At 47.5% G+C, this 25,710-nt stretch overlaps 3 protein-coding genes across 3 annotated transcripts; 1 reads left to right on the top strand and 2 right to left on the bottom strand.

The window, feature by feature from the left end:
* Positions 1-2,677: 2,677 nt before the first annotated feature.
* Positions 2,678-5,363, bottom strand: VC83_05536 (uncharacterized protein; the record flags this gene model as incomplete). Its single annotated transcript, XM_024469156.1, has 3 exons — positions 2,678-3,258; positions 3,305-4,960; positions 5,006-5,363. 3 exons carry the CDS (start codon positions 5,361-5,363, stop codon positions 2,678-2,680), a joined length of 2,595 nt encoding a protein of 864 aa, XP_024323154.1.
* A 515-nt stretch (positions 5,364-5,878) lies between these two features.
* On the bottom strand, positions 5,879-6,606 carry VC83_05535 (uncharacterized protein; the record flags this gene model as incomplete). The annotated part of the gene is made up of 3 exons (XM_024469155.1): positions 5,879-6,075; positions 6,131-6,481; positions 6,531-6,606. 3 exons carry the CDS (start codon positions 6,604-6,606, stop codon positions 5,879-5,881), a joined length of 624 nt encoding a protein of 207 aa, XP_024322906.1.
* Positions 6,607-16,211: 9,605 nt separating this feature from the next.
* On the top strand, positions 16,212-16,906 carry VC83_05534 (uncharacterized protein; the record flags this gene model as incomplete). The annotated part of the gene is made up of 2 exons (XM_024469154.1): positions 16,212-16,579; positions 16,621-16,906. The coding sequence occupies 2 exons, from the start codon at positions 16,212-16,214 to the stop codon at positions 16,904-16,906; spliced, it is 654 nt and encodes a 217-aa protein (XP_024322905.1).
* Between the last annotated feature and the right edge of the window lie 8,804 nt (positions 16,907-25,710).

Below are 25,710 nucleotides of genomic sequence, written 5' to 3'. Positions count from 1 at the left end.
TGCTACTCCAACACGAAAACCAGTCTCGTCAAAGTTATAAATATCCTGTGGCTGGATATTGTGTTGAGTACACCATGCCAAATAGAGATCATGTACTTCGCAAAGCATATTCTTTGAGGATCCACGACGCTTGATGGAATTGGACAGTATCCGGGCCATTGCAACGGAATGGCGCAGAATATTCCCAAAGCTTCGAGGAATGCCCTGTCCAGCGGATATCTACTCTTCGTATATGAAGGAAGATGATTTGAACGAGGAATCAGAAGGAGACAGGACCAGTATGAGCGTTGATGAAGAGATGTCAGATTTCAACGAAGAATTAGCGCTGATGAAGAGATGTTAGACTTGAACGAAGAATCAGGAAGAGAGTTGGCCAGTGAGTGCTGATGAAGAGTTATCACCAAGTGAGCCCGGGCTTGACTTTAACGACCTCGAGTCTGATTGGTTTATTTTACGGACGAAGTTGTGGAAGGTTCTTGGTTACGCGGTCATCGATGATAAGATCCAGAATATGTGGCAAAAGAAACTAGAAATCGAGACAATTGGCTGGCCTGTAGTACTCGGTGTTCCACCCACTCGCTTCGCTCGTAGGTGGCGACAGCAAGTTGTGCGTGCGACAGCAAGATGTGCGACACATAAAACGAAGAAAAAGACGCCTTATATATCAACTATATAACTATATAATTAAAACATAAAATCAATAGAACTACTATCACTATCGCTACTGCCACTATTGCTACTATCACTTTGATCCTTACTATACCGTAAAATGATCACTTTTGATTTCAACCCTTCCTTCTTCCGCTCTGCTACCCGCTTCCTCTCAACCTTACGCTCTTCAATTTCGATTTTACGTGCTTGCGCTTGTAGCTGCTTTACTACTTGGTCCGATTCCCTTGCTGCTCTTGCGTCTGCTTTTGCTTGCAACTTTGCTTTCTTCTCTTCCCGCATTTTCCGTGCATCTGATGCATATAACTGCCCTCCTTTCTGTAGTGATTTCCGTGCCCTTGCCTTTGCTGCCTTCTGCTCTACTGCACGTAGAGTCATAATATCTAGCTCGGTCTTATAGAGCTCTGCCCGGTGTAGAACAACTGTAGTTCCACGTGCAAATGATTGAAACCCTTCTCTTGAAGGCGATGAGAAAGCTTCCTCTGCTCTCTTCTGCCAATGTTCAACCGCTTGCACACTTTGCATAGTTGTTTTCGGTGTTGAGATAATATTATATGAAGCAAATGGCTCATAATCAGGTGTTTGATTCCGAGTCTCTTGTATCTTGTCAATTACAAGTGGAGGATTATATGGATATAGTCCTGTATTTCTCCAACCAGATTGAATTGTACGGACAGTTAGAGATTGCCGTCGGATTTGCGGGAGGTCTGAAAGGAACGTACGTAGCTTATACTCATAGTCGTAGCTACGTACTGCTTGATCAAGTGCCTTTTGATGAAAGTGTTTGCACTGCTTAAAAACCGCTACATCAAGAGGTTGTAATAGATGTGTTGTATGAGCAGGAAGGCAGCAAATAACAATGTTATGCTCTTCTGCTAATGTAAGAAAGCGCTCTGTTTTATGAGAGTCATGGCCGTCAAGTAATAAGAGGCGAGTATCATCTGGTGCCATATGCTCTGCAGATAGTTGGATAAAATGCATAAGGTATTGGATTGCAATGTCGTCGTTTGAATACCCGCTCTCATTTACAATAATGAGAGCATTTGGCTCAAGGTCATCATTGTACCATGAATCCATATGAAGTTTGCCAGGGATAATGATAGCTTCTGCAAGTGCAGCACCACTTGCATTTACTGCCTCAATTACAGTAACAGAGAGCCGATTCTCAGGATTATCAACAGTCCACTGCTTTACACCGATTGGTACAATAACAGCCGTAGACTTATAACACCCAATCATATAGCCTGTCTCATCAACATTCCATAAATTATATGGCTTAATGTTATGTTTTGTAATAAGGGCGTTATATGTGAGAAAGAATTCCTCAAACACCTCTTTCTTTTGTGCTTGCTTCCGATGTGTATTTAACGTCTTCGTGTGAATTGTATGAAATTCGGGGTGTGCTTTTAGAAAGCGTTGTAGCCACCGTTGTGATGGTATCGTACGATTAGGTCGTAAGTCTGCAACTGCCCGTAGTATCATAGATCGGTTGGCAGGGACCCCGCGCTCAAGTTGGTCGTATATGAATTGACAGACCGCGGTCTCTTGCGATTGAGATAAGACTCGATTGCTACCTCCGTGGGGTAATTGAGGAGACGTAGTACTCGTAATACGACGTCGGAGTGTCTCACGGTTGACATTGAATTTATTTGCAACCCAAGCAATTGTATATGTACTTGGTTGTTTTAAGAAGAACTGTTGGGCCTCATTAAGGCGAGCAATCATAGTAGGATCGTTATTTTGAGGCATTGTAGATACTACGTTATGAAGAATACTATTATTTTTTCTATATATCAAAATAGCGGTGTACGCACATCTTGCTGTCGCACGCACAACTTGCTGTCGCCACCTACGAGCGAAGCGAGTGGGTGGAACACCGAGTACCTTTAATGGCGTTTCTCGACCCAGACGAGCACTCCACAACCGCAAAAAGCCCCCGATAACTGGAGGCGTAGTGAGATCATAATGCTATAGAGACAGAAAGCAGATTCAAAAGAGCACTTATACATTATGCTACCTCTGCTGCTACATTCAAGTCCCTCTGTGCCTCTCGGAGAACCTCTTTCATCCGAGAATATAGGCCTCTATCTTCCTTTTCCCACCTCCCGCCGTTTGGAAACACCACCTTTCGTAAACGATTTAGCCAAGGCTGAAGTGACTTGTAGTATGGCCTAATATTCTCCTCTATCATCCTCTTAAAATCTCCTTCATGGACCACTGCCCCTTTCTTCGACTCCGCCAATTCTTCTGTCTCTGAAAAGTTCCACTTGTCAAACCTATGGACAACTGTCGGTTTCTCAGCCGGCCCATTATAGTGGATGCAAATCCACAAGAGTACCCAGAAGAACGATTCTAGATCATGCATGAACGAATGCTTCTCGCCAAGGAGTACCCCAATGGCCATGAAAGCCCTCGTGCCGGTCATACTTCGAGCTCCGGAAGGCTCCTCACGCTCCGATCTAATTGCAAGGTCGAGATCGATGAGGAATGAGGCCCAGGAAGGGTTATCGACATCCTCATTCATCATGAGGTTGCCAATCGACACGTCGCGCTGGAGCATGCTAGCCCGGCCGTGTAGAGACTCGTATCCTACTTTGGTCAGCCAATGTACTGTTTATCTCCGCAAATCTCATACCTTCAATGCAACCCTCCAACGCAGCAACCATGGCGACACAAGAGCTTGCCTTGTATATAGGTGTGCCGTAGTCGCGGACGATGACGCGACGGCGGATTCGGTTATGCGTCGAAGGAGTTTGCACCCTTTTTGTTGGGGAGCTGGAGCAAGTGCGCTTCTTTGGTGGTAGGGTCGCGTCAAGCGAACTAGATGACCTCTTCCGATTGATAGTATCAGCGGTTGATCGGCCCCTTCGGCTGGAATCCATGCCAGACGGTTTGGGAGGCAACATCGAGCCTTCTGCCTTTTTCCGTTGGACGAAGTAGTTAGCTGCCTTTGAAATATCCAAATTCCTCCGTACATTGCCTCGGACGTCGTCCCGCTCGCCAGCCACGTGTACGGTCTCATGGCAGTAATGCCTCGCAACATTGACCACTTCCTTATCTGTTGCTTCCCGTAGCAATTCCCCTTCCTCATCCCGTTCCGGATACTGCCACGAGTCTTTTATCACTAGAGGTGCTTTTGTATCATCATCCGCAAGATGTGCCTTCCAGCAGGTTGTCGCTCGGCCGGCAACGCATCCTGCCCGTTTCATCGTCTCGTCAATCACAAGGCGCTCTTTACGCCCGTGGCGCATGATTTCTATGTATCTTTCTCCGCCTGCCTCCAGTATGGTGGGGTCGAAACCGAGCTGTGTTTTGTTCATCCAGAGATATCCTAGTACCACTGACACAAATTGTAATCCGTCCTGATTGATGTCGAAAGGAGAGGATGCAATTCCGCCTAACCGGTCGAATTCCCAGAGTCTCATGATCGACCCGCAGAGCGTGAAGCCTAGTACGAAGCGGCGAGTGTCCTGAGCGAAGAAGACCTCTCTCGCATATCTTGCCAGGTCGCGCCATGTCTTCGAGAGCGTATCACCACCCGGTTTGCTTTTGAGCTCTCCTATGGCCAGAATCTCGGACCAGTGACATTTAGAATTGTCCTCAGCGTCTACGTTATTAACGAAGCCAATGTCCAGCTTGCGCTCTGCTGTCGAACCTTCCAAAGGTTGGTTGGGCTGCGCTAAAAGTCTTCGTGGAACATTTCTGTGGTCCGTTGCGAAGCCCAAAAACTGATCAATCTTCTCTGCAAACCACTTCAAGACTTCTGGCTCTTTTGCTTCATTGGGCCAGTCACGCCAGCCGCCTCCATCGCTAAAAATGGGTTCTCCCCCCTCCTGACATTGTTCAAAGACAGCCTCGGATATAGAATCTAGCTCTTCCACGTGTCTAAAGAACGCGTCGTAGAACCCAGGCACCCCAATATAGAGCGACGACCCCAACTCGTCCTTCAGCACATCATCCACATATTTCCTGTGCTCCGAAGAGTTGACAATACTGCTTGTAGCGTTGGACCAAGGGGTTTGATTCAAGAATGGCAGTGGCCGAGGGGGTGGTGTGAACTCAGTGACAGCAGCGTAAGCTTTGCCCCAGATGATGTCGTCGGATTCGTTATTGATTACCGCTTTCAACAGAGGTGTGACCCGTTCGATGTCGAAGTCATCGCTATTGACTGCCGAGTTGAGCCTTGAAAGGTCACCGAAGAGATTTTTATTGCCGATATTGGAAGGTAATATCCGAGAGACAGGGAGGACTAGCAAGGCTAATATAAGATCAAGTGCTAGATTTTGGAGACCTACGTGAGTTAGAGAGAAAACCATATACAGTCCACTGTACATACCTTCATGACCAATGCGCTGCAACCCGTCCACAGAACTAGATACCCCAAGTCCCTCACACAAAGAATTGAATGAATCGCGAAACACATTCAGCCCGTCCGCAATTGGTTTGCTCCTGATAACCTCTGATCTAGAGAGGCTAGCCATGGCAGGAGGGCGTTGGTAACGACGAAAGCAGGGGAGTATGCGGAATTGAAGTTGACTCCATTTAGTAGGTCGTAGGGAAGACAGAAAGATTCCAGGTGCCAATGTGGCCTTGACACGGTTGGGGTTGCTGACTGTTGGAGAATCGAAGTAGTGGACCGTGACCGCGACGGGATTCGAGGCTCTGTTGTGGAGCGCCACAGATACTCGCACCATTTGGATGGCACAAGGCTGCAGGCGAGGCTGAGGGTAGGCAGGACTACATGACAAGAATCGCTCAAGATCCCATCTACCCCCTCCTCGGCGTAGGTATCAAAAGCATGCCCCATACCTGGTATTATAACGGTCATTAATTTCAACCCCTTGCTTCGTAAGAGCCATATGAAGATCAGTTACATGTGTGTTGCACTCATTCACCGACCCATGTATGTTTGCGAACCGCAGACTATCTTCCTTGTCATCCGCACGAGTTGGCTTGTCCCTCAAAGATACCGTTCATGTCCTTGATTCCAGCAGGGAACGCGCCCCAGCCGCATGAGCCCGCTTATTATTCATCATCCTGATGGCGACCGAGTGGCGGACACATTGATTGTCAACGGCCTCCGCATACTTCCCTAGCTCACATATTACAAATATCAGGCTTCCCCCTTTTGGTCTCGCTATCTATATTGACCGGTATATAGATAACCTTCGAATCCCCCCGCGGCATCGGCTTCCCCTCCCCCTATCAATCAGATCCATTTCTCTCGATACTGCTCTAATTTAAGCTGTATGAATCCCGCCATATCTGGTGGATCTTGCACTTCTGGTGTCGCCTTGAACGTCCACAACCTCTCTAGCATAGACTGCCAAAACGTTGATTCCTGAACAGCTTGATTATACCAGAAAGTACCATTGTCCATACACTCTTCCATCAACCCTGACAGCACTGCGTCTTTGTCCCTTAAAACCATGATGAACTTATTGAACCCTCCTTTGAAAACCATCATTGCATTCGAGCATATCCAAAGGTGTCAGACCAAGGGGAGGACTGAATAAGAATTGAGCAGGCGCAACATAACAAAAGTCCCAGTCGATAAATGCCTTTATCTTGTAGTCGGCGTCGGCAATGATATTTCCAAGGCGTATATCAGGGTTGTACAGCTTGAATGGTCCACGCAAAAACTCGGCCTTCACCATCTGGGGAGTTATAGCCTGTAGTGACATAAGAGATAGATATGCTTCGTGGCAAGTTTTCTCATCGGCAATAGCATAGGACTGGTCCCGAAGGCCCAGGATGCTTTGGTTGATAAGCTCTCTCATGTACAGCGAGGCGTCTGGTGTTGTTTGTATTTCTGAAAGAGTATTAGCAACATTCTGTAGGTGACAGTTAAACACGCTTACCTGGTACCTTAATGCCATGGCATTCAAGCTCGTTCTGCTTGATCGTCAACGGACCTGGTCTCACGTACCACTGCATAGGCTGCGCACTACTCGCTCAATACTCGGCTCACTCGCTCAGTGGGTTACTCAGCTGGGTGAGTAGCTGAACCTTTTACTCGACTCGGTGAGCGAGGTCAATACTCAGTTACTCTGTAAAAACCCAGTGAGAACTCGGCTATCACGTGTAAGATTTATGCATCATGTGAACAGTCCCTCATACGATTAATACTGTTTTATGGTTAAGTTAAAGTATTACATCTATCAGCATCACTCTAGCCATCTCTAGTAAGCTGTGAGAATGAATCATGTATATTCCTCTATCAAAGTACCATGATTATCAGAAGATTATCAGAACGCTATTATCTATTATATATGCTTAAGAACATCCCTCCACCTTGCTTGATGAGGCCGGCCAGACCTACTAATACCTAAAGTATTTATAGGGTCTTGACAAGGATCCTCGACTGAGCGGAATGAGCTATGAGTCGAGATAACTGTGTATAGAACTTGTTCATAAAATGTCTCTTGTGTGAGAATATGATCCTATTATAGGTATTAACCTACATGATTCTGGTAATAACCTGGTAATCCTTACTTGTTGAGGTCGCATTTGATTGATTCGCATTTGATAGAGACTATCCTTACCCATCCGTGACTTCTTTTTGCAAATGTCTGATGCAAGATGTGTTGCCATAGACTTTGGGCCAGCAGACTTAATTGCAGGATGCGTAAGGGCCTTCGAACAATAAGTACAAATGACACATGGTTCTCCAGAAAGCCGGTCTGCTCCTTGGTGATAACTTCTCCAGTATTGAGAACTCTGGTTGGTTGAATCCCATGCAATCTTCGTAAGGAGTTTTGTAGTATGATCTGAGTGTTGTTCTGAGTGTTGTTCATACCATCGTGATAGCTTCCACTGTTACGATATCAAGTGCGCCTTGCAGCTCGAGTGGGGGTTCAGGGGTGTGGGGAGCTTTCCGGGGTTGGAGCGAAGTTTTCAGTTGTGGAGTGAATTCTCAGAACTGGTCTCGCTAAAGAGAATTCACTCCACAATAGCTGTATATAGATCGAGCCACTGCTCAAGTGCTCCTCTTCTCTTTCCTTTCTTCTCTAGATTGAGTTTAATTCATAATACCCAACTGACGCCCTATGCCTTGGTGAACCGTGACATAAAACTCAATCTCTCTTATACCTCTTTTCCTGCTCTTTGAGCTGAACCCTCTTCTGAAATCGAAATCGAAATCCACTCTTTGAAAACCCCAGAACCAGAAACCTTATCCTGAAGTCAATTCCAGGACGATCTCCAGGCAACCCCTCAAAGTTGGCTTTCGACAGTCAGCTCAACACACACACACCACCTTCGCAAGTCAGACCTTTTACAACGCTCCCTCGACAAGGATATAACTGTGAGGGAAGTGCGCTCCTCTCGAGTGGCTCCTATGGCCAACAACTGCACAATAGGGCCTTTGGCAATATGTGTCTGACTTGACGATATAAACTGAAATTGAAATAGCAACTCGCTATGGCTTATACAGCTGAAGAAAAAGCTGCAATGGCAGCTCGAAATGATCCAGAACAAGACCAGGAATCCCTGGCAGAAGGAGCATCAATTCCAAGCTCTGCAAACCAAACCAATGAACTTCATGATCCTAATTTCAAATCCAAAACCTTCCTTCACACTCTGGGCAAAACAGCTCAAGAGAGACATGAATCTATACTTGCAAATCGACATGAAAAGGCTGAATGGAATGTTGAAACCTTTGACGAATTCCAGAAACTATCTGTCGCCAACCAGAAAATGGCATGGACTTTGCACAAGAACATTCTTCGGGACTATTTGGCCCTAGCAGAGGACTCAAATTCGATACTGGCTGAAAAGGATGATGCCATTCTCCAGTTACAGGAACTGATCCAGAGCAACGAGCAACAAATCACAGAGCAACAAACAATTCAGAAATATCTTGAAAAGCAAACCCAACAAGCTCTGAAGAATGAACCAGGACACCACTCTCACAGTCGACTGTCAGCTCGGATTCCAGACCCTCCAATCCTCACAGATGGGATAGAGCCAGCATTTGAAGACTGGGTTGTGAAAATTCACCTCAAGCTCGAAGCCAACATTGATCATTTTCCAACACAGACTTTACAAATGAGCTACATTCAGAGTCGACTGGGAGGACTGGCAGTTCGACATGTCAATCCAAGGCTTCGACCAAACTCTACAAACAAATTGCAGACAGCAGAAGAAATTCTCGAACTTTTGGAAAAAGTCTTCAGTGATCCCGATCGAAGGCACACAGCTCAAACTGAGTATCGAAAGCTGTATCAGAGAAACAACACCTTTGCAGTGTTCTGGGCTGAGTTCCAAAGGCTCACGACAGAGCTTGATTACTCTGAAGAAACTTTGCTGGATGACTTGCGCTTCAAAGTCAACCAACAGATGCAGAAAGCCTTAGTGGCTGAAGTTGGAGCTACTACACTTCACGAGTTTGCAAAGAAATACATGCTCATCGACCAGAATATTCAGCGGATCAAGGAACAAGAAGACAAAAGGAAGCCAAAGTCATTTTCGAACAACATGGGCCAAACTCAAAATCAGGGCCAGGCACTTCGAACTTCAATCCCTCAACCTACAATGGATTCCAACATGCAAAACAAGACGCAGAAGCTGTATCGACCACCGCATCAAGATCCAGCAAAAGAAATGCTCATGAAACTTGGGAAATGCTTCATATGCCGACAAAATGGACATCGAGCTCGAGACTGTCCCCAGAAGCTCAAAGCTCAAGTGAATGAGGTATCTACAGCTGAGTCTATCATCGATTCGGAAAACGAATAGCCTCTAGACAAGTCATCACTAGAGGCAGTGCAGCCAGAATTGCAGCTTCTTCCTCGAGATCCAGTTTTGATCCGGACACCCCTTTCTTAGCTACTTGTAGAATAGGAAAATACAAAGCTATTGTCCATGCATTGATCGATACTGGTGCCACAGGTGGAAACTTCATTAATGCTGCTGATGCAGAAAGAATATGTGAAATCGAAGGGATAGCCCCAGTCGAACTTGTGAAGCCAAAACAAGTTGAAAGATTCAATGGAGAGGCTGCCCCTGCTATCACACATGCTATATATCCTCGACTACAAGTGGGAGAGCATGTGGAAAGCCTATGTCCATTATTCATTACTTCGCTGGGAAAACATTCCATCATTCTCGGGAAAGCTTGGATGAAGCAACATGGAGTTGTTCTCGATATGATCAATGATCAAGTCCTCTTCACTGGAGATTATTGCAACCATTCTATACCAGATCGAGCCCTCGAAACAGAGCCTATATCTAAAAGCGAAAGACAAAGGCCAAAGAAGAAAGCCAAAGAAATGCCTCCTCCGGAACCTGCTCCGAAAGTGGAAAAACCAAAACCTTGCACCATAGCAATGATTGGCGCAGCACCATTTCGAATGCTCATGAAGCAAAGAGGAGCTCAAGTCTTTGCTATATCAATGAAGGACATAATCGAGCACAAGAACAAGACCAAAACTGAAGAAATTGACTCTCGACTGATCCTTCCGAAGGAATTTCATGAATTTTTGGATGTTTTTTCAAAAATGGCAGCAGACAAGCTACCTCCCCATCGACCTTCAGACCATCATATTGAACTCGAAGGTGATGCAAAGCTGGGATATGCACCACTCTGGAATATGTCAAAGGAAGAACTTGATTTGGTCGAAGAATATGTCTTCGACCACTTGCCAAAAGGGTTCATTGAAGCAAGCAAAGCCCCATACTCTTCACCCATTATGTTTGTGAGAAAGCCAGGTGGTGGTCTTCGATTCTGTGTTGACTACAGGAAGCTAAATGCCATAACGAAAAAGGATCGATATCCCATACCACTCATTGATGAAACGCTGGCCCAAGTCATAGGAGCAAAATATCTCACCAAACTGGACATTCGACATGCCTTCAATCGAATTCGAATGCAGACAGAAGAAGATGAAGACCTCACTACATTCAGAACTCGATTTGGATCCTACAAATACAAGGTCATGCCCTTCAGACTCACAAATGGTCCAGCAACATTCCAGAGGTACATGAATGAAACCCTCATGGATTACCTCAACCAATTCGTCACCGCATACATGGATGACATTCTTATCTACAGTGCTACTCGAGCGGAGCATACAGAGCACATAAGGAAAGTCCTACAGAAGCTTCGAGAAGCTGGACTTCAAGCAGATATCTCAAAATGTGAGTTTTTCGTCCAAGAAACCAAATTCCTAGGACTCATCGTGGGAGTCAATGGTATTCGCATGGACCCTGCAAAGGTTTCTACTATATTGGAATGGCAAACTCCAAAATCGCTCAGGGATATGCAAGCTTTCATTGGATTCTGCAATTTCTATCGAAGGTTCATCCGAAATTACTCCAGCATCATGAGGCCATTGGTGAACCTTACCAGAAAGGATCAGATATTCGAATGGACTCATGCATGCCAAACTGCATTCGAGCTGTTGAAACAAACAGTCACAGAAGCTCCTGTCTTGAGGCATTTTGATAGACACAAGACAGCCTATGTCGAAGCAGATTCCTCAGACTTCATCTCATCAGGAGTCTTGTCACAAAAAGATGATCAAGGGGTTCTACATCCAGTGGCATACTTCTCAAAAAAGCTAGCACCTGCAGAATGCAATTACGAGATATATGACAAGGAATTGCTTGCAATCATCAGATGTTTCGAAGCATGGAGACCAGAACTTGAAGGGACAGATTTTCCAGTCCAAGTCTTGTCTGCTCACAAAAGCTTGGAATACTTCATGTCCACCAAGAAGCTGACAAGAAGACAAGCTCGATGGGCTGAATTCCTCTCTCGATACAACTTCCAGATCATCTATAGGCCTGGGAAGCAAAATGGAAAAGCAGATGCTTTGACTCGAAGGCCTGGTGACAGACCAGAAGGCAATGATGAGGATGATCGACAAAAGCAACAGCTTCAGGTGTTGCTACCACCTTCGAGGCTACATCCAGACATTCAGAAACTCAAAGAACAAGGCCAAACAGCTCAGCTAGCTCCAGTGGAAACTCATATCAGAGAAATGACAATTCTTGAGAAAATCCAAAAGTCTCAACTGGAAGACAAATTCTGCAAGGCTACACTACAGAAGCTTGAGAATGGTGATCGAACAAGCAAAGAGGTTGCATTGGCTTATTGCGAACTCAAAAACGGCATGCTAGAATATCAAAATCGAGTTTGGGTGCCAGAAACCATTCAGGTGGACTTGTTGAGAGAAGTTCATGAACAACCTTCTATGGGACATCCAGGAGCTGGAAAGATGCTGCGAGTCATGAAACAGCACTATTACTGGCCAAACATGGACAAAACAATAATTCGATATATCAAAAACTGCCATAGTTGTCGAAGATCGAAACCATCTCGAGATTCCTACAATGGACTTCTACAACCAATCCCTATTGACAGTCAACCATGGATGGATATATCAATGGATTTCGTGACAGGATTACCACTCTGTGAAGGGAACAATGCTATCTTGGTTGTTGCATGCAGGTTGACGAAAGAAAGACATTTCATTCCGTGTTTCGCTGGGCAAGAAGGGACTACTGCAGAAGCTACAGCACAGCTCTTACTTTGACATGTATGGAAGCACCATGGTCTACCAAACTCGATAATATCAGACAGAGGTCCTCAGTTCATTGCAGAAGTCTGGAGTTTGCTCTGCAAAATTTGGAAAATTTCGGCCAAACTTTCAACTGCCTTCCACCCAGAAACAGATGGACAGACTGAGCAATTCAATGCAGAGCTCGAACGCTACTTGCGAGCTCATGTGAACTATCTTCAAGACAATTGGGTTTCATACTTGTGCATGGCGGAGTTTGCTGCCAACAGTTTGCCATCAGATGCAACCAAGACAAGTGCGTTTTTTGCGAACAAGGGCTATGAACCAAGAATGAGCTTCGATACAGAGCAGCAAGCATATCACGAAGCCAAACAAGAGCACAAGAACATAGCTCAGACCATGGCAAAGGTTTGGGAGTTTCTGCAGGATGAAATCACACTCTCGCAAGCAAAAATGGAACATTTCGCGAACAAGAAAAGGAAACCTGCACCACGCTATCAAGTGGGAGACAGAGTATGGCTTTCAACTCGAAATATAAAGACACAGAGGCCATCAAAGAAGCTAGACCACAAGCAAGTGGGACCTTTTGAAATTCTAGAGCGAATTGGGCAAGTTGCATATCGGCTCAAACTTCCAAACAGCATGAAGATTCATCCAGTATTTCATGCCAATCTATTAAGACTTGACTCGAATGATGCAATCGAAGGGCAGCAACAGGAGCCAGAGCCTCCAGTCATTGTCAATGGGGAAGAGGAGTGGGAAGTGGACGAAATCCTCGACTCAAAAGTTATTCGAAAGAAGCTTTTCTACAAGGCAGCCTGGAAGAACTATCCACCGGATGAGACATGGTATACTGCAGAGAGCTTTGAAAATTCTCCAGAAGTTACCCAAGCATATCACAGAAAATACCCTCAGAAACCAAAATGAGAGCTGGAGACAATTGTTTTTTTTTTGAAAATGGGATTTCTTGATCAGGAGATCAACTCTGGAGTAGGGGGGGGGTAGTGTTACGATATCAAGTGCGCCTTGCAGCTCGAGTGGGGGTTCAGGGGTGTGGGGAGCTTTCCGGGGTTGGAGCGAAGTTTTCAGTTGTGGAGTGAATTCTCAGAACTGGTCTCGCTAAAGAGAATTCACTCCACAATAGCTGTATATAGATCGAGCCACTGCTCGAGTGCTCCTCTTCTCTTTCCTTTCTTCTCTAGATTGAGTTTAATTCATAATACCCAACTGGCGCCCTATGCCTTGGTGAACCGTGACATCCACCACTCAATGAATATATGGTGTGTATCCTTAGTCCATTTGATGAATTGGTTTAATTTGCCAATATACTCAAGGCCTAAAGGGACTTGATTTAATGAGGATAGTCGTTGAGAAGATGGAAAAGAGTCTGAGAATACATCTGCAATAGGATTGTCAGAATCAAACAACTCTGAGTATTGAGATGACATTTGGCAAATTGCTCGATTATCAGAAGGTTACCAGAAGTCTGGCTACAATGAAGTACTTCAATTTCTCTATAACCCCTATTAGCGTTAGAAAACCAGATACTCCGGCGCTATAACTTTAGCAACTCAAGTTCTCCTCTAATCTAGCTCCAGGAACAACATATCCTGTGCAGCTGATACCTTAGCCCACTTTTCCTTATCAAACTTCTTAGAGTAGACAAGTAAGAACGCCTCTTTGAACCTAGAACTATGAGTGGATACTTGCAACCATCCATTGTCGACAAGATTGTAAGACTTTGGGTACCACTGTGCAGGTCCTGGTAATTGGGCCCACTTTCCAAACTTCCAAGTAAAGTTTGTCCAAACTGCCTGCTCGTACAAACAGAAATATTTATGTGGTGGGATAACCTTGTGAAAAGTGCTATAATAAACAATTAGTATTGCCAGAAGATTGCTAGGATGATCAGAGACGTACCCTTCCTCTAGATCAATCTACGGCATATACTCAAAGAGACGCTCAGGCTTCTTTCTCAGCTTTCCAGACTTTCTCGTATATGAGTGGATACAGCTACCCCAGAAATGTTGCCACTTGCAGAAATTGGATGTCATACTGACATTTGTTGCACTCAGTTTGCTATCAAACTCAAGAGCAAACTTAGAAATCTTCTCCTCAAACCTACAAGTCACTATACATATTTTGGATTATCACACCAACAACAAGAGCAATACTACTCAACGATTGCTACAACCATCTATGGTTCATTACACATCATCGCTCCTTAGTTACTGGGCCGATATTACCACATAGCATATCTCTACAACTCTCTATGATTCATTACATGACATCACTCATACTACCACATGACATATCTCTATCAACTAGAGGCCTAGGAACATGAACAATAGCTCCAAAAGCTTCTACAACCCTCTATGATTCATTACACGTCATCGCTCCTTAGTTACCCACAAGATTGGTTAAGTTATGACATAATTTGTCTATAGGGGTACTCTGACCTTGGACCTCCTTTCACTTCCTATAGGCTAGGAACCTAGGAGATGGTTCTATGGGATTCTCTTACGTCGACTACAGTTACCAAGCCTGGTTAGTCATGGAAAGTCTTGGAAAATGAGAGAACTACACTCCTTTAGCATAAATAGGATTGCCCTTTCCTTAAGAAAGGGCAAGCAGACAATACAGTAAATTGACTATCACATACTTCCACGTCTTTTCCAAGCTTTCAAGCATTGATCTTGTTACTCCTTGTTTCTGAAAAGTCAGTGAGGTGCTAACCTCTGACTTATCCCTGAGTTCTCAGACTCAACATTTGTACAACTTGTCTAAACCACTCCACTACATCATACACTTGATTGCTGCGTTGTGGAATAGTCTAAGCTACAACCCTTTGGCTCTTTTTCCTAAGACAGTGTGTTGTCTTAGTAAAATCATCCCCTTCCTTGGGTGGCTAGATTCTCACATCTGGTGCACCCACCATTACACCAATCCTACACTCGGCAACCAAAGACCCCCTAACCAAGAATGTTCCCAACATTAGGCTGAAGCTAGAAGAGGTGACGAGGCCCTGTCGATATATGCAGACAACCTCCACCTATACATCAAGCTCCTAGTACCCCTCTAGGGCAAGAACTTTGTCTATGAGCATCTACAAGCATTTGTAAGCATTTATAAGCCTTTATATACTAATTTTTAAGTATCTATAAGCATCTATAAGCATTTATAAGCCTTTACATGCTAATTTATAAGCATCTACGGTGTAAGGCAGCTCTCACGTGAGGGCACGTGAGGTGTCACGCTCTTACAGTGGACCTGGCGGGCTCGGTAAATTAGGGCCTACGGGTTCCTGTATATAAGGGGCTGGAGGCTCGGAGTGAGGCCTCCAGTCAATAGTCGCTGTATATACGTAGACCTATTGTTACGCATTGAATCCTACTTCCTACCTACTGATCTGGTTCCCTGAGCTCCCGTGTGACCCTGGGTCCTATGCCTTTACAATTCTATTGACTCAACCCATACTCAGCCTACCATATCAGGATGGCGAGCCAGGAAAAGAGGATTACCCGAGCGACCTCCGGAGGAGCGACTCCAGCGGCAGAAACCATCGAGGCCAGCCCACCGACTCTGGGCCCTGAAGCCAGCAGCTCCGCGATGAGCAAAGCGGACAGGATGCCGTCAAAGCTGGCCGCCCTCAAGAATAGGATCGAAGAAGAGAGGGCCTACTACAATACCATGGAAGAAGCCCTCCAAGTATTCCGACGATCGCACGGCGACGACTATAGCGCCTACCCGGAGGAAGTAAGGGTCTTCGCAGAAAGACAGGCCCGAATACAAGAAGAAGGACGCCGGAAAAGGTGACACCAAGACAGTGAGGAAGAATGGGAGGGGACCCCAAACGAGGAGGAACAAGAGACTGCCTCCGTAGTATCGCGAGAAGCAACCCCATCATATAGGCCTTTCGGCAAGGTCAAGGACCCTAAGGTCTACAAAGGCGAGTCGACACGAGAGCTCAACGAGTTTATGGCCTCAATCCGCGCTTCCTTCTGATACCAGCCAAGAATGTTCCCAACCGAGCAATCCAAGGTGGCCTTCGCCGCCCAATACCTTGAGGGCGACCCCATGAAGGAGTGGGACAACTGCTGCGCCTCGCAAGAGAAAGGGCTCGATGACCCTTTAGATATCGCAGGGTTTGAAGAGTTCCTTCGCGACCTCCATATCGACCCAGCCAACCGGCAACGCATTGCAGCCCTCAAATACAACGGCGCCCACCAGCGTAAGGGGCAGGGTATCCGCAAATTCGTTGCGTACCTCGAGGAATTGGAGCGGGAAATGGAGCCCTACACCGAGTCCCAGAGGACCACCCACCTCCTGACGAAGTTACACCCAGAAATGAGGCAGCGCCTCCTTGAGGGTGGCTACGCCGATGGGTAACTGAGAAGAATCCTTCTACGGATAGGCCCAACACAAGGGAGAATCGGAAGGGAACCCTGCAGGGTGGCTTTCCAGCTCGGAAGGGCCACTTCAATAGCCACAAGTCGGGCAATCACCGGGAGCGAACGCCCTTCCAGGATCGCCGTCGATCGGACCAACAACCTGCGCGCAAGCCAGCCGACACCCAAGGCGCAAGGCCTACCCAAGTAGGGAACGCCTGTTACAACTGTGGCAGACCAGGCCACTTTGCAAAGGACTGCCGTAGCCAGCACACTGGGCCGGGAGTCCGGAAGCTGGATACCCAGCTCCTCAAGCGGGAGTGACTCCCTACCGAAGCCCTACGCCCTACGCAGGCAAAGAGGATGGAGATCGACATTGAAATCAAAGTAGGGCCTACCTGGCACAAGGCCAAGGCTCTACTCGATTCAGGGTCGGACGCGTCAACTATCCACCCCCTCTTCGCAAAAGATAAGGGCCTAGAGTGCCGAGACAAGGGCCCACCTCGAGCGAGGGCTGTGGACGGCAAGGAGATTGCCATATACGGAGCGGCGACCGTACAGATCAAGGCCCGGGACCACTTTCGAAGGGAGACGACCGTAGACCAGACGTTCCTTTCCATGAATACCCCTGGTGTGGATGTTATCCTTGGAATGGACTGGATCGTACAGGTCAACCCCCAGATTGATTGGCAGACCCAGATATGGCGCTACCCCTTTGATATATCGAAGGCGATGGAGGTGGGTATTGAAGAGCTAGACAAAGGCGATACTGCCTTTGTCCTGGCGTTGACCTCGGAAGGAGCGTTGGAACCCCAATGCCCAAGGGAGTATGCTGAATTCGCCGACGTCTTCTCTAAGGAGCGGGCAGAAGACCTACCCGAGCTGGGTAGGAAGACCCACGGTATCGATACCAGCACGCAAGAGCCGCCTTACGGCCCGGTATACAACCTATCTGAGACGGAGTTGGCCACACTCCGGGAATACCTTCAATCAAGTGAAAGGAAGGGTTGGATCCAGAGGAGCGTAAGCCCAGCAGGCGCGCCCATACTGTTCGTACAGAAGAAGGACGGCAGTCTACGCCTCTGCGTGGATTATAGGGGTCTGAATAAGATCACTGTAAAGAATAGGCACCCCTTGCCGCTGATCACAGAGACCTTGGATTGGCTCCAAGGAGCGAAGGTCTTCACAAAGCTGGATATTAGGAACGCCTACCACAGGATCCGGATCCGCCCAGGCGACGAGTGGAAGGCCGCCTTCCGCACTCGTTACGGCCACTTTGAGTACAAAGTGATGCCTTTTGGCTTGGCCAACGCGCCAGCCACGTTTCAGGCCTATATGAACGAGACCCTCGAAGGGCTCGTTGATACGATATGCGTTGTATACCTCGACGATATCCTTATTTATTCCTCTAAAGAGGAGGAACATACCCACCACGTACAGGAGGTCCTAGGTCGCCTACGAGAGGCGAACCTATATGTGAAGCTCTCAAAGTGCGAGTTCAATACCAAACAGGTAGGCTTCCTTGGATATACCGTCACAACAGAAGGAGTGGCTATGGAAGGCGACCGGGTTGCTGCGATAGCTGAGTGGCCTACACCCAAGACCTACCGAGAGGTCCAGGTGTTCCTCGGCTTCGCCAACTTTTACCGGCGCTTCATAGAGCAGTACTCCTCTGTTGTGGCACCCTTGACTGGCCTTATGAAGGGGGCCAAGGCCGGTAAACAGACCGGGCCCTTTGTGTGGGGAGCAATGCAGCAGGGCGCATTCGATCGCCTCAAGGAGGCCTTCACCACAGCTCCCACGTTAGTCCATTTCGATCCAAGCCGTAAGATTAGGCTTGAGACGGACTCCTCTGGCTTCGGGTTGGCAGGGAACCTTTCCCAATACGTAGAAGAAACCCCAGAACGAAGGGGCGGGTGGCACCCAGTCGCCTTCTTCAGCAAAAAGCTGGAGCCAGCAGAGCTGAACTATGAGGTCCACAACCAAGAGCTCTTGGCGATCGTGAGATCTTTCGAACAGTGGAGGCATTACCTAGAGGGTAGCCAACACCCAATCGAGGTCCTGACGGATCACAACAACCTGAAATACTTCATGGAAACCACTGCCCTCACAAGAAGGCAGGCGCGGTGGGCGCAGGCGTTGTCGGCCTACGACTTCCAAATATCCTATCGAGCTGGCAAGACCAACCCCGCAGACGGGCCGTTAGGAGACCAGACTTTGAGGAAGAGAAGGGTAGCCAGAACGTGATGCTTCCTACCCTTCGAAACAAGCTCCAGAAAGCCATACAGGCAGGAGAAGAAGCCCTGCAGATGAGGCGGGTAGTGGCTGACTTACAAGAAGTAGGCACCACACTGGGCGAAGACCAGAGTAAGGACACCAAGAGTCCAGGTCTCGTTGTCCCTCGAGTTATGGTGGCAGCCATGGCTCAGGGAGAGAGCGCCTACAGTGCCACGGCCGAACCCTTAGTGGATCTGATCAAAACCCTTCAAGCGGCTGACGAGCTCGCTGTTCACAGGGCCAGAGAAGCAGGGTCGGTGTGGGCGAAGGGCTCTTCAGGTTGGAGAGTAGACGATGCAGGCATCCTACACTTCAAGGGAGTGGCCTACGTGCCTCCCAATCAGGCAGTACGTATGGAAATCTTCAAGATTTGCCACGACGACCCTTTGGCTGGGCACTTCGGATATAAGAAGACCCAGGAACTGATCCGACGGAAATACTACTGGCCTGGATTAGACCAGGAAGCCAGGGAGTACGTACGTGGCTGCGATCAGTGCCAGCGGATCAAGCCGGTACGGCATAGACCCTACGGCGAAATGCAAGGCCTTAGAATGCCTACTAAGCCCTTTGAGTCCATAAGTATGGACTTCATCACAGATCTGCCGCCTAGTATAGGAGCAGACCAAGCTAAGGCTTCAGACTCCATTTTGGTAATCGTAGACCGATACACCAAGGTATCCAAATATATACCCTGCCGGAAGACCATTACTGCCACCGAGTTGGGGCGGGTCTTCCTTGAGTATTGGGTTAAGGACTTTGGAATTCCTGCTGAAATAATCACAGACCGCGGCAGCGTATTTACGTGCCACTTCTGGTCGGCCTTCTGTTTCCACCTCAAAGTACAGCGGAACCTATCGACTGCCTTCCACCCTCAATCTGACGGCCAGACGGAAAGGCAGAACCAGAATATTGAGGCCTACCTACGCCTACACTGCAATCAGCACCAGGACAATTGGGTAGAACTTCTTCACTTCGCGGAGCTTACCTACAATAATGCCTTCCACGATTCCATCCAGATGTCGCCAAATCAGGCTCGATACGGTATCAACATCGACCTGCGGCAAGGGATCGAGGACGACCCCATGAGAAGGGAGGTGCCAGTTGCAAGAGACTGAGTCCAGAAGATCCTCAACCTACGAAAGGAGCTTGAAGAGGCCTGGGCGAGATCGAAGGAAGCCCAAGTCTGAGGATATAACAAGATCCACAAGCCAATGCAGTTCATGGTCGGCGAACGGGTGTGGCTTTCTGCCAAGAATAACCACCCAGCCAAGTAGGAAGCTAGGTCACCGGTGGCTCGGACCGTATGAGATCATCGGGCGGATAGGTAAACAGGCGTATTGATTGAGGCCAACCTGGTAGGCGTCTAGAGCCGCATCAGTAGCGGCGTGGAACGTAGCAGCAGCAGCCTTGAGAGCCTTGGTCTTGGCCTGATCCAGCTCAGCAAGGGTCTCAGCGTGGTGAAGAAGGGCTTGGCGTGGGTCGTTGAGGTTGCAGACGACGGGGCCCCCAGCCTCAGGGAGAGGCGCAACAGGTTCCTCGTGGAAGGACGTAGCAGCTCTCTTACCCTTATTCTTGACCTTCGGGGTGCGAGGCTCCTTGCCCTTATCAGCGGTAGTGAACTCGCGTTGGGCAAAGAGGAGGGAGGCCAGAGCCTCACGGGTGGCGACCGAATCATCTTCCAGCCCAGCGTCCTCGTCGTCAGCGCAACAGTTCAAATAGGCATCGGCCTTGAGCTGCAGGGCAGTGAGGGCATCCTTCTGATCAGGACCGACCTGCCTGGTTGTCAGCATATCCCACTAAGAAGGAAAAGGAGGCCTACCGGAACGCAGCGGTGGTTTCCTTGGAGACAGTCGCCGCACTTGTCCAAGCCAACAGGGACCCAGCAGATCTGTCCAGGATAGTTGTAATAGGTGACCAAACACTTGACGCAGCAGTCGCAGGAGCCTGCGCGAAGGGGACCAACAGACTCTGGAACTGGGCGGCGCGCAGAAAGCTTCCACCCCAGCGCCGTACGCATCTCCTTGGCGGCCAACTGAGCAGCGACCTCCTCCTCCTCCTCTGGAGCGTCCTCAACTGAAGGTGATCGGTAGGGACGCACGGTGCGAGGGCGAGAGGTGGACGCAACGGAAGCAGGACCGAAGGGAGTAGGGGTGGCAGGTGACTCCAACTCGGGAGACCCAGACATCTGGGCGGAAGAGCGCTTGAGAGGGATGGCGACAGGCGCCACTGTCTTCTTGGGCTGCTTGCGCGGAGCCATGATTGACGGAACTAATCCACAGATCAGTCCCTGAAGACGAAGGATGGAAGGGACGTAAATACCTTGCGAAGAGGGAGTAAGCCTTGAAGCAAACCTTGGAAGAGGATCAAAAGGAAGAAGCCAAGAACCCAGAAGAGCGGGCACTTGGTGTGAGGTTGTGTGAGGAAAGTAGGAAGTTGGGTAGGAAGTGGGAGTTAAGCGCGATGCCCACAACAACTGGGGGTGGCCGCGGCACAACAACAAGGGGGGTCACGGGACCCCCCTGACAGGCGCGAGTTCGATAACAACAACCCACCCTACGCGCGAGCAAACAAGCCAAACAAGCCCAAACAAGGGCGCAATCAGCCCTGATCTCTATGCCTGGAATTGGGGGCAATTCCCTAGAAGGGGGAGGTAATTGTAAGGCGGCCCTCACGTGAGGGCACGTGAGGTGTCACGCTCTTACAGTGGACCTGGCGGGCTCAGTAAATTAGGGCCTACAGGTTCCTGTATATAAGGGGCTGGAGGCTCGGAGTGAGGCCTCCAGTCAATAGTCGCTGTATATACGTAGACCTATTGTTACGCATTGAATCCTACTTCCTACCTACTGATCTGGTTCCCTGAGCTCCCGTGTGACCCTGGGTCCTACGCCTTTACATACGGAGGTAGCATTCAAAAGTTTTGACCTGCCAAGAATGCCAAGGTATGCATAACTTCCCCTCACTTGCGACTGACGAACTGACTGACAATCGACAGTGCCTTTCAAGTTCAAACGATGGCACCGAACACAGATATCTTGACGAGGGCCCTGATTGTGGCCCTCAAATCTCCGACTGGAGGAAAGACTTCAGCGGAAGTTGCTGAGAAAACTGGCCTGTCAACCCGACAGGTGAACCGGATATATACTCGCGCAATTGAGCGTGGGTTTGACCCCAATCATATGCCACTCACCTTACGACAAAACAAACAGCTGAAGCGACAGAGGGAGTTGTCGCAAAGGTGCGAATCGACCGTTACGGAAGGAAAAAAACTTGTGCTGATATCGCGGGGGAACTTAGCTTGCAAGGTATCGACATCTCCTCCACGACAATATGGAGGGTTTTAAGGACTGCTGGCTTCCGGAAAACGAAACCGACAAGGAAGCCTGGGTTGACGAAGAAGATGAGGGCAGAGAGATTAAAATGGTGCCTCGACCATCAGCACTGGACACTCGAGGATTGGAAAAATGTAATATGGTCAGACGAGACATCTGTGGTACTAAACCATAGACGGGGAGGTTATCGGATATGGAGAAAGGCAGACGAGGCATTTTTACGGAGTTGCATTAGGGAACGGTGGAAAGGATACTCAGAATTTATGTTTTGGGGATGTTTTACTTACGACGAGAAAGGGCCATGTCATTGTTGGATCCCAGAGACAAAAAAAGAACGAAATGGGATACGCCGAATGTCTCTACGCAATCTTCCTGGTATAGAGCCGCTATGGAGATGGAATAAAAAGAATGGGAAGTTAAGCCATGAGAAAGGAGGAGGGGGGATAGATTGGTACCGGTATCAAAAAAAGATTCTGATACCAAAGATGTTCCCATTCGCAAGGGAATGCATGGTAGACCGTCCGGATACTATTGTACAAGAAGACAATGCTCCATCACACAATCATTACATTCAGCGGCGAGTATTTCAATTACATGACATTAATCGCCTCTTCTGGTGCGCCAACTCTCCAGATTTAAATGTCATCGAGCCATGTTGGCCATGGATGAAAAGGAGGACTACAAGGAAGGGGGCACCAAAAAGTCGACCAGACGCGATACGAGCTTGGGAGACCTGTTGGGAAGATCTCCCTCAGTCGCAAATCCAAGCCTGGGTCGAGAGGATTCCTCGACATATCCAGAAAGTCATCGAGCTAGAAGGTGGAAATGAGTACAAGGAGGGGCGAGAAGAACACTGATTTCATAACTATGTACATAACTAAATTGTGAACTGTGGCGTTTCCTAGCGTGGGACAAAACTTTTGAACGCTTCCTCCGTATAAGCAATTACATTAGTAACTTATCTTATCTTATCTCATCTTAGTCCTAATTAGGTAATGTATATACCTAAATAGGTTTAATGCATTTTCTAACTCATTAACTCATGAGTCTTACTCGAGTTGTTGAGTTTGAGTTTGAGTACAGGTCTAAACTCAACTCAATGAGTTGAGTTTTGTTTCAAACTCATGAGTCTACTCGAATTGCTAACCCTGGCAACAGGCGAGAATAGTCTTCCAAATCCATGAGAGCTTATTTAATGATAATTTTAAACTCTTGAATGGAGCATTGCAGCTTGAAGGCACATGGAGGGTTTTCGATAACCTCGGGAGAAACAAGGACTTTGAGAGCATTGTCCGGGTGATCAACTATCTGGCCTTGATGCATAAAGGGTCTATTCTATTTTCGCTAGAGCAATCCTGCTGACCAGTAATTGGCCTATGAATTGGCTGGCGATTCTGATGGGGGCAAAAGTATCATTTTGCTGGTGTCGTCAGCAGCTGGAATTGTCAGGAAGAATACAGTGTCCGTCTTCCAGCTCAGTTCTTCTCCACCACGGCAAAGCGATCGTTTGAAAGCCAGAGATGCTGAATGCGCATGGAATTACCACTTCACACCTCTGTTTTAGCCACAACGTACCTTGTTGTGTAGCAGTTGGCTGTACAGCTTGAGGGGCAATCCCATCGTTCAAATACAACAGGCTGGCATTCTCCGATGTAAGACTTTTTGAGAACACATGAGTCTGTTACGAGTGTTGGGCGTTTCTTCATGATCTTGGCTGGCGAATGGGATATGTAGATTCCTCGGAGAAAAGAGAGACTGATTCGATTCAAGGAGATTTGCCAAGACTAAATTGTAGTTATGCCTTTACAATTCGTCCCAACTTCGATCCCTTTGCTCAAGGCTGCAGGTTGAAATGTCACACATCAGCTCTACACTCGGGGCGCTGACCTAATACGGCGTGGGCTATCGATTCTACGCTTGACTCAGGGAAGGTTTAGGGAAGGTTTAAGACAACGGCTCTCACATAATTAACGGGGGGTCCGACGGAAATTTGCCAGAGCTAACATAAAGCAGCTAGATATCTCGGAAAATTTTGCATGCCTGGCGGGCCAGCCCCTGAGTGCATAAAAGCCGGTCGTGGCTGCACCGACGATAACGAGTGTTGTGGTGATGATACGAGATGCGGGCGAGCGAAGAACAACTGGGATCCACTACTGTGCATGAATAAGCTGTGCAAAACATCAGGACAAGCTTGCTCAGATGGAAATTGTTGCCCAGGGTTTGCCTGTAGTGCGGATGGGCTTAATAACACGGGTGCCGGTGCATAACTAGATAAGGCACAACACATAAGACAGACTGGTTTGATAAAAAAGAGATACAGTATAACCTCTTTAAGACGATTGAATTGGTGCCACTAAATAACTCGTATTATTGGAGCTTATGTAAGCCATCCATCTAAATTACTTTGAACAAGCCTATTCTGGTCTAATGCCTCCAATTCATGCTCCAGACGCTCAATTGCTCTTAAATGAGCTGTTTGGAGCTCAGCACTACCTTCAGTAAATTTAATAAGAACCTGCATAGCCTTCCGAGCTTCTTGTATAGAGTAGACAGGCTCTTCAAGCTGCCCTTCTTCTTCGTCGTCATCTTGTGTATGAGATACACCTAAATGTTCTGCTATCAAGTCTTGCAAGACTTGTTCTTGGTTTGCTTCACCCTCTTCTTCTACTTCAGCCTCCTCTTCTGGATTTAGGAAGTTTGAAATTGCCATTGCATCATGTATATTCCCAGCCCTTGCTACCTGATCTTAGAGAGCTGATCTGTTTGGTGGATTAAGCGGTGTAGGAAGAGAGATTGGAGAAGTGACAAGAGTTGACTTGCGAAAACAGTTGTATATAGTAGTATTTGTAAGGAAGTGGTTCCAGCTTCGTACAATCCAGCGAATTGCAAGGTGTATATTCATTGACTTAAGAGGGTCTTGATTTGCCTCAAAGCATTCTAGCATATAAGACAGCCATTGTCGATGATAATTTGCCTTAAATGACTGAATAATTCCTTGATCCAAAGGCTGGAATCGACTTAGCAAATTTGTATATTTGCAGGTGGAGGTGCTAATTCCAACGCTGTGTAATGTGCTGAGAAGTTGTCCATTGTTAATAAGACTCGCCTTGTACTTCCAATATGTAAATAGAAAGCTTGAAGCCATTCAACCATCACTGTTGTATTCATCCATGCTTTCTTATTCCATCTCCATTGCGCTCCCATAGTTGCAACATTGATATTCTTAAGAGCTCGTGGAGTCTTTGCTTTGCCAATAATCCAGACATCAAGTCGATCATTTCCAGTTGCATTAGCACAGAGGACTAAAGAGATTCGTGCTTTCTCCTTCTTTAATCCTGGTTGTGCACAAGTTGCAAGACCTCTCGATGGTGTCATCTTCCAGAATAATTCTCTCTCATCCATGTTGTATATATCTTTTTCTTGAAACTCCCCCGCTAATGTCCGCAAAGCCTTCATCTCTTCTTCTGCTGTTGTAGGAACAGATCCTCCTTCGCCGTGTTGTGTGTACTCTTTGATATTATG

This window comes from Pseudogymnoascus destructans, assembly GCF_001641265.1.
Source record: "Pseudogymnoascus destructans isolate 20631-21 unplaced genomic scaffold scaffold_14, whole genome shotgun sequence".
Taxonomy (NCBI): Eukaryota; Fungi; Ascomycota; class Leotiomycetes; order Thelebolales; family Thelebolaceae; genus Pseudogymnoascus; species Pseudogymnoascus destructans.
The sequence above is the reverse complement of the archived record's forward strand: the minus strand, read 5'-3'. Positions and strand labels throughout refer to the sequence as shown.